The 13,686-nt window shown below is 33.8% G+C and overlaps 1 protein-coding gene, 1 long non-coding RNA gene and 1 other non-coding gene across 3 annotated transcripts; all 3 read right to left on the bottom strand.

Moving 5' to 3' along the window:
- Positions 1 to 335: 335 nt before the first annotated feature.
- Positions 336 to 6,482, bottom strand: LOC149226828 (uncharacterized). Its single transcript, XR_016247753.1, has 2 exons — positions 6,333 to 6,482; positions 336 to 1,284 (listed from the first exon to the last, which is right to left on the bottom strand). It is a non-coding gene; the product is annotated as an uncharacterized LOC149226828 (long non-coding RNA).
- Positions 1,574 to 1,649, bottom strand: LOC149226830 (small nucleolar RNA SNORD25). The gene has a single exon (XR_016248521.1). It is a non-coding gene; the product is annotated as a small nucleolar RNA SNORD25 (small nucleolar RNA).
- LOC149226829 (F-box/kelch-repeat protein At5g15710-like) lies at positions 4,706 to 6,333 on the bottom strand. Its single transcript, XM_089377615.1, has 2 exons — positions 5,072 to 6,333; positions 4,706 to 4,910 (listed from the first exon to the last, which is right to left on the bottom strand). The coding sequence occupies exon 1, from the start codon at positions 6,211 to 6,213 to the stop codon at positions 5,110 to 5,112; it is 1,104 nt and encodes a 367-aa protein (XP_089233741.1). The 5' UTR covers positions 6,214 to 6,333; the 3' UTR covers positions 4,706 to 4,910; positions 5,072 to 5,109.
- Positions 6,483 to 13,686: the final 7,204 nt, after the last annotated feature.

The following is a 13,686-nucleotide window of genomic DNA, read 5'->3' as shown; positions in this document are numbered from 1 at the left end:
ACCATATCAGGAAAAGAAATTGAAAATGTCAAAAGGTCTGTCCTGTGCCTGTCCGACATGTGTGTCTTGCATGTCTAAGAGTCAAAAATGACACAGAAGACATGCTCTATAAAAAGAGTGTCATGTTTCCTAGATTTCACGTTAAACTGTTTCTACTGAGTTTCACTGTGATCCATCCCCAAACACTACAGTCCACTGTGCCCCATGAAAGCCATTTATCCATCTAGTACACAACACATACTTAACTAATTCCACATTTTATGAAATCACTGGAATGTTTTACATATATGTTTGGTTTCATAACCAAGTGGGCAAGCTCAAGTGGTTGAATGCTATGAGCTTCATGCAGGATGTCTCAGGATTGATTTGGGAATGCTGACTCTGTTGTGTACCTCGCTTAATGTCCCTACTATGTCAGGTGCCGTAATTAGCTGGCAGGTTTACACTGGGTTACCCATCTGCAAAATGCAGGGAAGTGCCTGGGTTTCCCCACCAGGTGTTCCTTCAGGGCACAATAAAAAAAGGATGTTTGGTTACATGGATGCATCCATGTTAATAAATATTTTGATTGATCAAAATTAACTCCTTTCATGCTCTTGAAAAGCAAATTACCCATCACAAGGAGTTGCCCTGAAAGACAAATACCAGATTTTGCTTTTCAGGGTGATACCATGCATTTCATCTAGTGCTATGGCAATGCTTCAAAGGCCTGCAGAGCTGTCATTCACAAATTCAGTTTATATGTCGAAAAAGATAAAAGTCCACCTTGACATGATCTTGAATTGTGTATACATTTATCTATAGTGTCATCTAATCAAAGATTCGAAGTAATAGAAATGTGACTATGAAAAACTGAATTTTCTAAAAAGTAAAATTACTGTGGAAACTTGTCCTATATCAACTGTACAAGACTTACCTACAAGTTGCACAAGGCTCAGTTAAAAACTAAAAACTATGTAGTTAGGAGTGCTCGCTCTAGAAGAGTGAGCAGATGGGTGTCCATCTGGGAATTCCAGTTTGACAAATTATATATACTCATTAATGGGGCACAAAAAAAGCAGGGGTAAATACATCACAAGGTTACATGTGTGCTCCTATGTGTTGGCCCCAAGTGATCACCCAAGGGTTTCTCAACCAGCTCCAGCACCACCTTATAAATCAGCAAAAAAGATTTACCTGCAAGTCAAATTGCCTTTATCATAGGAGCTGAGATAGGAATGTTTAAACTTTGTACACTGTAACTTGGACAACTCAGCCCCTTAGATGTTCTTTCTGCAATCATGTCTGCATTCATTAAAAACATTGAGGTTATCATAGTGGCCCGGTGATCACAATTGAAAACCATTGTCTATTTAACTTGAGACTGAAAAGAAATACGATGTATTGCTCCAATGTCCTGCTGTGAACAACAGATTGAGCAGGGTAAGAAGATCAAGTGGCAAATAGGCTTTGTTTGGATCAAAATAACAAACCACTCAAACAGATTGTGCTGCTGATCAGAGAAAGAACCCCTGCATTAACTTTATCCTTAACAATAGAAAATAAGATAAGACTATTTTTATACTGTAAGATGGACAACTCAGCCCCTTAGATGTTCTTTCTGCGATCATGTCCGCATTCACTAAAATGTTATGGTCATCATAGTTGTCCAGCAATCTAAACTAAAAACCTCTATCCATATTAACCAAAGACTGAAAAACAAAATATAATGTGTCCCCAAATGTCCAGCTGTAAAGATGTATTACAACAGCATAGCAAGCAAAAGAATCGAATAGGATTCATTTGTCTTAAATAACTGAATTGCTCTCACGGAGAGTATCCTGATGACCAAATAAATTAGCCCAGTTTCTACTTCAATACTAGACCTTGTCAATTCAAGTGCAAACAAAAACATGATAGTAAATAAGACAAGGGAATATCAATCAATGAACAAGGAGACCATAATAGAGAAAACAAAAGCAAGCTGAATACATCAGATTGAAATAATAAACTACTCTTGCTAACAAAGACTGTCTTCCACAACCAATGACCATTACAAGAGCTGACCATCACAAGAGCCGCAGAAATTGCCAACTTCAATACTCAAAGAATTAGGAGGCTGATATGAAGCATCTGCCCCTTCATAGGCTCCCAAACTATGGGATAAGGATTAGTCACCTTGCTATCCATGATTATATCTCAGATAACTCTGAAAATTTGTTTCCTAGAGGGCATTTCAAAGTGGTTTTGAATCTGCACCATCAGGAGCCACTTTGTTCTTTGTCAAAACCAACAAATCAGAAATAGTTCTCAAAGAAAATTCAAGTCTCAGGAAGTCACAGTATAAGGCATTTTTAATTCGCTTAATTCTATAAAAAGAACCTTGTCCCTTATTAGCTTTGTAAATTCAAAATTCCATATGAGAGATATCCATACTGAATAACACTTAAATGCTACTCTTGACATTAAAAAAAACACTCAGATATAAAATCAAAAAGCAAGTTGGCTGCATATTTATCCTTTTAACATTCTTACTAGATTGAAAATCTACTCAATCAGATGTTTACCATGTTGTCAAACAACTGAACATGACAATCTGTACCCCCCCCATGACTAGAGTGCCGGTCACCACCTGATTTATTTCTTAATTGCATTAAGTTGCATATCCAGTCTTGACCGGGTTAATATAACACAACAGATTAAGAAAGCTCCATATCTTTTGGTGAGAATTACCTATAATCACTGTCCCAACCACTTCTTTGACAACAATATTAAATAGAATAAAATTTAACTTTCGACACAAAAATTTGCATCACACATCAGGCCTTGATAACAGAAACTAGAAAATAGCATATTTGTTATTAGCATTATATCATCACAAAAGGAAGGGTGCATACCAGGGTGAGGGGTGAAACCAGATGAACGGTAGTTAGACTAAAACACTGCTTAAATTAGTATATCAAGATTCAAAGTAACTGTACAAAAGTCCAACATAACCAGTGCTGAAGATCAGAACCCATGCCTCTTTCCTCTGCAGACAAAACAATCCAAAAATCTTTCCAGAAACTTTGCACCCAAGCACCGTAAGGTTGGTTTGGCAGACCACACTCATATCATTGCCTCATAAGCCTTCAAATAATTACACAGTAAGTGAATAACCCAGGGTTTCTTCAAATGCCTCCACGATGATGGACGTATAGTGCAAACAATATTGGGGAATTCCACACCAACTGTTGACATAATAAATCCTTTCCCAAAGGTCGTAATGTTTGATCCTTGACCACTGTATGCAGCCCAACAAAATTTGCTTGACCTCACCTTGGAGATGTTGCTGAAGTAGGCCCCCATATGGCAAGACAACCAATACAATCAGAAATAACAGACTGATCCCTCATGAGCCTTTAAACAAGTAGAAATTTTGTGAAAATGTCATTGCCTTGTGAAAAGCCCCTAAAAATCTTTAAGGACTTCATCCAGTCTTTTGGAAGATCCTACAAGCTTTGTTAAAACCCTTTTCCAAATAGAACTGTTCCATCCTTAGCCATGATACGGGCCTGCCATTGAACTTGATTCTGATGTTGACTCATAAAGCAAGAAAACACCGGTATGCTTGACACCGACAGCACTCACATAGCTTTCAAATACTTATCGGTAAAATGACAACTTTTCCCCAAATTCCCGAGGAATCCTTTCAGAGGCCCCCAATGTTTCTTTAACTCAGCCTCATTAGAAGTAAATATTTCTTTAACCATGGGATGCAGATCCACAGCAGCTTGTACCCCAAGCTAGATCATTTAAAGCACATGGATCTCTGTCCCAGTTGAATTACGTCTAGAAAAAATTATCCTTAAATAAAAGCCAATATGATAAAACTGCTACATCATCAAAACAGAACTAATTCCTTGGAAGGACCATATAAAAAGTAACAAATATATATATATATATACAAAGTCATATTGGATATTTTCATGCATTTAGAATTTTTCCTAAAACTCCAGTAATGTTAATCATAAAGGATAAATGTTAAGACATTTTAAACGTTCTGGCACTAGATGTAGACCTCCTGAGTCCTATATCACTATAACTGTAACGAATGCAGTGACACCTTGAATAAATTACGAAGTATGCTCTAGATGATACTATTATTTGACATATCTAGGCCCATTTGGCTATTCTTTGACATATCTTGGCACATTTGGCTATTCTTTGACATATCTTGACACATTTGTAATTGCAATGAGGCTACCTAGTAACAAAAATTACTTTCACCATGTTATAAAAAAAAGGAATGACATTAGTACATTTTTTCCAATATTAGAGCAAATACCCACTACTAGCCATATTAGCACAAATAGAATACACAGAAATAAAAATGATCTAACGCTAAAATTGAGAGCTCAAAGTCATTGCTTCTGCAACCAGAAAAGTAAAGAACTTCAAAAGGCTTCTTCTGTACAAGTTGGTGTCACACAGTGCACTAACTTCCATGGAAATTTCCTCTGCACACGTTGGGCATTACATAGGGCACAAACTTCCATAAAGCTTGATCATGACAGATGCTAGTCTTTCCTCCAATGCCTAAACAGTCTTAATAAATTATACGGGCTGCCAAACTTTTCTCAAATGTTGCGAGTACACATCCAATGCATTCTCAAATTAGGCATGTCAAGTACCTTCCTGAGCAGAGCTTTCTACTCACGCACCACTGTAGACCCCTCATTATAAATATATTTGATTCAGTCCTTGCCAAAGTATTCTCATCATCTTTAAATAATCCTCACATCACAAACTTCAAATTGCACACAAGTTGATATGCAAGGAATGGTAGTCTTGGTTTCACAGCCACCAAATGCCATTTAAACCAGTCTAAAAACACAAAATAGTGCGCCTTGAACATGATCGAATGTCGGCTCTTGAGTGAAATACAAAACCTGAGAATTTGTAAGAATGACATTAGAAAGTGGGACACTGGGAAAAATGCCCTTTTTCCCCTTTTGAGAAAGGTAGGGCAGTGCAGTTATCACTGCCCAAGAGACAACCAGGTTAGAGGTTAGTAGAATAAATATGTTGAAAGTTGAAACTAAATATTTACCCATTGAGATGGATGCATGTTATCTGTAAAGTAAGATTCTAAACTTTTGCTGCAAGACTAGGTTCATAAGGCATTCCAACGAGATTGTTTCGCCCATTCAACTGTGATCTAGTTTGCGTGTAAGCCCTGTTTTCTGGCAACCACTGCCAACTCCGGTCCCTCATGTCGTAGATCAATGATTGCCACCCACGGTGTGTGCTAAAACAAATAAGATTATCATTACCTTGGCATTGAAGAATCAGAAAGTATGGCAAGTGAATTTTGCTCAACACATCCCCGGGCATAACATCTATCCTAACCCATTGCATACAATCCTTTTTGAGCTCCCAGATGCAAATACTCCTTGTTGAATGACACTCCACAATCTTTCCTGCAAGCAGCAACCGCCCCTGGCAGATGAGCAGGGACGGACACCGAAGATCAGTTGACGGCATCTTCACATCAAGATCGATCCACTCTCTCCTCTCCATACTATATGTCAAGAGGCGGTATCCCTGCGACGCGGTGATCGGCATCGCGAGGCAGTAGAAGGACCCTTCCAGCCAAACAGCATGGACCTCGTACCAGAACTGCAAAAATTCCTGCTTGGAATTACAGTGGTGAATCCATTTTCCAAGTCGGGAATCATAAACTTCTGTGATGCTCTCGTCAGTGGTGGATTCGGTAGTTCCAGTTACGAGAATTTTGTAGGAATTGGTGGTTTTGTCGGCCACCATTCCCATTATATCAATGTAACGGATCTGTAGCATCTCCGGCAGCACCCTCCGGGTATTCGTGACTGGGTTGCATACAATTAAGGTTGGGTATTCGGCGTTTCGATTCCTAAAGCATAAAAGCCCCCCTGCGGAGGCCATGAGCAGCACCTGGCGGGAGTCCAGGGAGCAGCGGTCATACACTGGGATGTTATTCCACCTACTGGATGAAGGGCTATATGCCGCCACAACCTCGGATGAGTGGTATATCAGAAACCACTTGTTTTTGGGGGTTAGATTAGTCCATAGTTCCACAAAGTTATGAGACGTTAATATGCTTTTCCACTGTTTACAGACACAGCGGCACTGCAAGACAGAGGAAATCGGTAGATACGCGAACACTCTCTCGGTTAATTCTTCCGGCAACTTGTGCCACGGGCTTCTCGCCATTTCTGTAACCCAGAAAACCCTAATAACCCTAATGGTTTTCTACCCTAGCTCCCCATTTTCTCCTTTAAATATAAATTAGTCGGGAAAATTAACAAAATGGGCGGATTTATATGAAGCACCTGAACTTGGCACGGATTCGAGATCGAGACATCCTGCACTGGAGAGATTCGATCCTGTCGACGATTGGTATACAAACCCTTGCCTTCTGTTGCTTCTTTCCTTCCTCCTATAAGTTCTCGCCCATACGTTTGTTATATAAAAACAGTCGGGTTTGCAGAAGTTGCGTAATAAAATGGTCGCTTTAATTTATTCCAATTAAAAAAGTAATAAATTTTTTAAAAAATAAAATAATTAAAAAAAATGGAGAGACAAGTCCCATTTCCAAAGGTTTGTATGTTGGCAAAATAGGCTAAAACATCCATGATTTGGTTCTTTTGTGATTTGGCATCGTAGGAGTTTAGGTATTCAAATTTGCATACATTTCTATTTAAAACCTTATTATAGGTAAATGGTATAATTAAATTTTGAAATTTTGTTGAAAGGGAATTGGATTTAATAGTAGAAAGTGGGGAGTTTTTAATTATTTAGCCAGATTTAGTTTTATGATGGTTTCTTTCAAGCTATGGGGCACTTTGAGATAGTAATCGAATATGTGGTTGTGACCCATGCACACATAAATGGATTAAAGCCTATCTATATGTTCTTATTTTTTTACTTTTAGTCTTTTTGTAAGACGACTAAGTAGTTGGCATAATGGGATGTTATCCCCTCCACCCGGTTTCAAATCCCACAGGGGGGCATCTTTGGCCTGTTGTGATAAGGCTCGAGGAGTAGGTTATGCCACCCTTGTGGAGTCTCGGCTCTTACTAATTCATAAATTCCTATATCTAGCTTACAAGTTGTTGGATATACTCTTAGTGTTATATTGGTAGTCACTGAGTTTGATCTTGGACCTCATCTAAATTACTCCAACAAATTATTGATTCACGTATTTTTATATAAATCGTTAATTTAACTTCATATGAAAATATGATAAGGAAAACATGAAAAATTATTGGTGTGTTATTTTACTCTTTGCTCATAAACAATATGTATCTTTAAAAAAAAGTTATTGATTTGTTAGCCCCAAGGGATAGCTCAGTTGGTCAAGTTCTCGTTGCTAAGTACCTCGCCAATCGGGAGGTCACGGGGTCAAATCTCCTCGACGCCCTTGGGGTTAGATCCTGCTAGTTTGGCTGGCGAGTAGATCCCCTTGGGTCAATTTGCCTGAATTTTCTCGTGAATGTAACGGCCACCCAGTATCCAGGAACCATATTAAATATATATATATATATATATAGATTTGTTTCTTACCCTCACTTATGGTTTGGACAATTTAAAATTATATTTTGGGAGAGAATTTGTATTATTGTGTTGGTTCTTATCACTAGATTTAAAGGATTAATTTAGGCAGGTTTTATTAGAAGTTGATACCCATAAACTTTTACAAACATATGCTTATGCATTGTAATTTAGCTTGGTGAATATTTTATGTATCTTTTTGATGCATCTTTCTATTACATGAGATTTTAATAGTGCTTTGAAGGGTAATCTAATTTGTTACGGGAAAAGAGGCATCTCAAGGGAATCTAATGGTTTAAGGGAATCTAATGGTTTATGGTAACTTGTGGTGATTAAAATATAGGTATATTAATTGATGATAAAGCAAAGATGTTAACGCCTCAATGGGGTTTGAAGGTTGCTTACAAGACGAGTGTCATATCCCTAATTATGGAAAGATATTCTCATCTCATAATTGTGAAGGTTAAGAAGGAAAATTCCATTAGAGGATTTTGAGAGATTGCAACACATTGCCTTTTAATCACTCCTTATAAGAAATCCTTCAGCATCTCGATTCTTTTAACCACTCACTTAAATCATGCCTCAAGATTAGGGAAAACAATGGTAGATTCTCATGTCAGCGAATATCAACATAGAAACAACCCTTCGATGAGCTCTCATCAAATTTGGCATCAAAGCATTCATTCTAAGTGTGATTAAAAAAATTTGGCCTTAAATGATTTGTATTAAGAAAAAAAATATAAGCACCTTCAGCCTAATAATGACATAAAATATTTAAATATTAACTTGATAATCAAATATGCAATAGAAAATAAATGGCATGTTGTTTTGCACAACATCTCTTAGCAATAATAAGTCTAATAAATGACATGTTGTTTTGCACAACATTTCTTAGCAATAATAGGTTTAATATACTTTGGTATAACATGCAACCTTTATGTTTGTGTGCATGTTGTCTCTTCTTCTCAATGATCCTTCCCATGGATCTTATACATGGTGAAAACAATCTTTATAATTATTTAAATGATCACACTAAGATAGTTGCATAGTACAACAGAGTTTAGTTTGTACTTGTTTGAATTGTGAGTAGATTTAATTTAATGGTAATAAGCATGTGTTTTATTTTTTTCCAAATTTTAAAGTGTGTCGATCTTCATATCAAATTAAAAGACTTAATCAATTTTGCAATGTTTATAAGATTTGGTTGAATTTAATTTATCAAAATAAATTACTATTAAAATTTTGATGTCAAATTTTTTAAGTCTTCTCTGACTACTTGTTGTTATCTATATGATATTGATTTTAATTACTAGTACAACCACATTTATATTAATATAAATGTGTATAAATGTGGTTGATAAATGTTGATAGACATATAATATAATAATTTATATTAATATTAGTAATATTATTATTATTTTTTAATTTTTTATTCTTTTATTTATTTTTTAAGCTGTGGTTCACGGACACTGAGTGGCCATTACATCCACGGGAAAATATCGGGACAGATCCACCCGAAGGGACAGATCTCTGCCTATCGGCCAATCTTAACAGGCCTAACCTCGAGGGCGTCGATGAGATTTGACCTTGTGACCTCCCAAACTGGGAAAGTGCTTTAGCAACGGGAACTCGACCATTTGAGCTATCCCTTGGGCTATATTAGTAATATTATTATTAATAATTACAACTTAAAATAATTTTGGAAATTAATAGTAGTACAAATAAGCAAATATTATAAAAAAATATTCAAACACAATTTAATAAAACAAACCATCAAATTAAATAATACATTTCAATTTTAACATTTAAAATAAATTATTTTTAATTTCAATTTTTAATTTTTTAATTTTAATACGCATTCTATATTAATAAATTACTTTTTCTTTTTCTATTTTAATATGTATTTAATATTAATAAATTACCAAAAAAAATTACTTAATTATGTCATAAGGTATTTTCTCTGGGAAGAACTTCCCTACCTGCCACTCTACACTCCTATGCACAATCAGATTCAATATTAGACGATTGAAAGTTCTTCCACCATTAGATCTCATTGTTTTAATTGTCAACTAAATCTTGATTTGTTTAACGTTCAACTTGTTCATCTTTATTATAACCCATGAACATATGGCAGCCGATAAGAAATTCATCCCTTAACGCCAGGTTGGTGCCAAACAAAGTTATTTACTATACCAATTCGATCAACTATGCATTGAGAATTGTAATGGGTCACTTTAAGGTATGCAAGGTATTCATATTGCTTCTACACCATCCACATATTTTCCTAATACTATCTAACAATTTTGTTTATTACAAAGTATTCCATGGCCTCCCTAAGGCTTTCCCCACCAGCTCTTAGGTATGAGATCCCCGTTCCCACACATGAATTCTCTCTTAATATTTTCTTCTTACTCTTACCCTAACTGATATGTGGTCATTTTTTATTTACATTAATTAAATATAAGCTTTGTTATTTCTTAACATATTTGGCTAATAAGTCATTTTTTATTTACATTAATTAAATATAGGCTTTGTTATTTCTTAACATATTTGGCTAATAACACCATTTACTCTTGGGCATACCGTTTCTACCTTTACTGTAAAAACTTTTCTTACTTGTGACACAACTATTTATAAATAGAAATTTATCTAGGTAGAGGGTTTTGGATTTAAATCCTTGATGCACGTAGTGTCTTCACAAATTTACGTAGTCACCTTGTCATTCTTGAGTACTAGATGCAGCTTCCATTATTCTATTCTTCTTCCAATTAAGTAACTAAGGGTGGTCTTCACGGCACTTATCTTATACTCATGCTTAGCAATAGCAATTTTGAAATATGTAATTTATTCGACCTGACCAGTTTTTAATTTAGAAGTTTTAATAAAATAGTTTTTTATTAAAAATAAAAGTAATTAATTACATTTACAAAATTTATTAAAAAAATATATATTTAAGTTTTAAGAAAAATGCATATATATTGGTATTTGAAATTATTTTTAATAGTAACACTATTAATTTCATATTTATAAAATTAATTAATCTATAATTTTATATAATATTTATAATTTTTTATATTATTATATTTATTTCTATTTACATAAATTAATTGTAAAATAGTTTATATGTATTATAGGTTATATTATTATGATTTTAAGTATTTTTATATAATTTATAATAGTTATTAATATAATAATTTTTAATTTTTAAATATAATAGTTATTAATATAAAAAAAAATTAATATTTAATTTTTAAAATTGAATGGGGTTGTAAGGATTAAAAGTATGTATTTTTTTTAATAAAAAAATACATATTGAAATTGAAAGGTTTTTTTTCACAATAATAAGGGGATTTCATACACTAATTTGGGTATCTTGTCACAAAAATAAAAGCGTCTATTACACAATCCACCTAATGTTTGAACTATTATTATTTCAAAACTCTAATTGTGTTTAGAAAATCTCTATAGCTAGACATATGTTATCCCTTAACATTACATTTAAAAATAATAAAATAATAATTACATCTACAAATTGAAAAATGATAATAGCAAAAAGTATTTCAATGATACTTTAATTTCCCCCTTTTTCACATTAGCTTTATACACACGATAAAGTAATTGAAAGTGAACCAAAAAAAAAAAACTATTTTTTCTAATTTCGTTTATGATTAGTTTCTACTTTTAGTATGAATGAGATGTGTAATTTCTTCACTACTCAATATGGAGTTAACACGTGGGATATAAAAATAATATTGATATTACAATTTAGTATAAAGGATAAATGTAATTGATTGTTATGTGGTATATGTATTTTTAATTTTTTAATACTTGGAATGAAAGCATTGTAAACCTTGGAGAAATTGCCCACATTTTGTAGATGGTAAACTTTGGTAAATTGTCGAGCCTTCCCGAACCCATATTTATTTATATATATATAGGCACACCACATGTCTCATTAATTTTGAACAACAACTCATTAATTTTGAACAACAAAGTAATAAAATGTTTGATTGATTAAAAAAAAAAAAAAAAACTTAACTTTTATGTATTTTATATAATATATATATAGTTGATACTGGAATATTTTACAAACACAAACACGCACATAATTTTTTTTTGTTATTAACATTTTTTTTTAATATGACATGTTAATTGAATAGTAAGTATTGAAGTAATTACAAAGCACCGAGAAAAAGAACCCCTCAACATCTTTGCTCTTTTTCTCTATTTATATAAATTATGTTGAAATATTTATATTGAAATGTCAACATAGATCCATGTTAATCCTAGATCTATCAAGTGCCAAGAGGGATCAAATCTCTTAAGGTACCATATCTGGTGCAATAATAAATCTACAGTGTATTTAGTTGCTTACATTGTTTTGGTCAATCATATTATAGACACCATCAACATGGAAGGTTGCAAGCTAGAATTCGAAGAGTTGTTGGCAACAAAGATCTATATCTAGGAACATTCATTAAGCACCATATTTTTTTCCCAAATTGAATGCAATAATAAAACGAATGTTGTACTAATCGATCTTTTGACAATTTTGCAGTTTGCCACGCCCCCATTTTCAGTATATGGAATGATTCCTAATCAATGTGAAGTATGCAGTGCAGTTAACTAGTTGGATTGGACTTTTCATCATGTCATGGTCATCAGATCAATTAGATTAATGTATTGTATGCTTCTTTTTCTTCTTCTACTTCTTCTACTTCTATAAGTAGAGTGCCTTGACCCCTTTTTTATCATTTTTGAACCAGTCTAAGGTCTTCTTATGCTTTACTTATTCCAGAACTAAGAAACTTTATATGAATCAATTTTTATCACTTATGTTATCATGGAGATGGATAACAGGACCCTCAACATTTTTTATATATGCAGATTAATAATCATGTATTTTCTCAACAATGGAGAAAATCATTGTTGATTTGATTCAACAAACAAACAAACAAACTTATATGATTTTAGTTAGATTGGTGTCAAATATATATGCATATCATTGTACAATCACTCATTCTAACTGAAACTCATGATACACATTCATTTCAAATTGCAGGTCATATGGTTTTGGTTATAATGCATTCATTTCAAATTGCGACTCATATGGTTTTAGTTATAACTTAAACTCATCATAGGCACTCATTTCAAATTGCAGCTTCTTTCTTTAATGGGCTTTTACTTTGATAACTTAAGTAGCCAGAAGTCTCTCATTTTCATGGCTTCAAGGGATTCTTTGCAATCTTCTCTGCATACTAAAACCAATGTTGTACTAACTAATCTTCTGGAAATGTTGCAATTTTCCACACCCCCATTTTCAGTATATGGAATGATTCCCAATTAATGTGAAGTATGCAGTGCAATTAACTAGTTGGATTGGAATTTTCATGTTGTCATGATCATCAAATCAATCAAATTAATGTATTGTATGCTTCTTCTGCTTCTTCTTATACTTCTTATGCTTCTATAAGTAGAGTGCCTTGACCCCTTTTTGATCATTTTTGAACTAGTCTAAGGTCTTCTCATGCTTTACTTATTCCAAAACTAAGAAACTTTATATCAATTTCTCGATCAGCTGTCAAAAGTGAATTTTGGTCAATTTTTATCACTATTTCTATCATGGAGAAGGATAACCAAACCCTTAAATGCTGCTATGGATATAGATACATGAACCTCAAATGCTGCTACTTTATATTCTCTGTGTATACATAATGATTTGGTGCATTTTAGGGCTCACAAGACATTTAGAGTGAATATCAAGTCCAACACACTTAATCTAAACTCATCATATATAAGATGTCTCTCTAGATATTCACATTCATTGCTAATTGAGAAGACACTCCAATGCACAAAATATCAAGAAAATCTCAAATATTGATCACCTTCGTGAAGCAACCTAAACAGGGATTGCCTTTTTTGAAAAAAAAAAAAAAAGGAAGACAAAATGCCAGCATTTAAAGAAATTGCTCCAAAGAAATATGAATAGATATAAATCTCCAAATTATGAGATAATTGACTTTCTACTAGTTCCAAGAGATTGATCACTTTTTATGCACCCCCTAGTTGATTGAACGTGTGGCAACAATATTTGAGTCCTTGGTGATACAAAATTGGGTTTCCCATTAGGAG

The sequence above is a fragment of the Pinus tabuliformis genome, chromosome J, assembly GCF_031772625.1.
Source record: "Pinus tabuliformis cultivar Carrire ecotype Pingquan chromosome J, CPIR1, whole genome shotgun sequence".
Taxonomy (NCBI): Eukaryota; Viridiplantae; Streptophyta; class Pinopsida; order Pinales; family Pinaceae; genus Pinus; species Pinus tabuliformis.
This window is presented reverse-complemented; position numbering and strand designations above follow the sequence as displayed.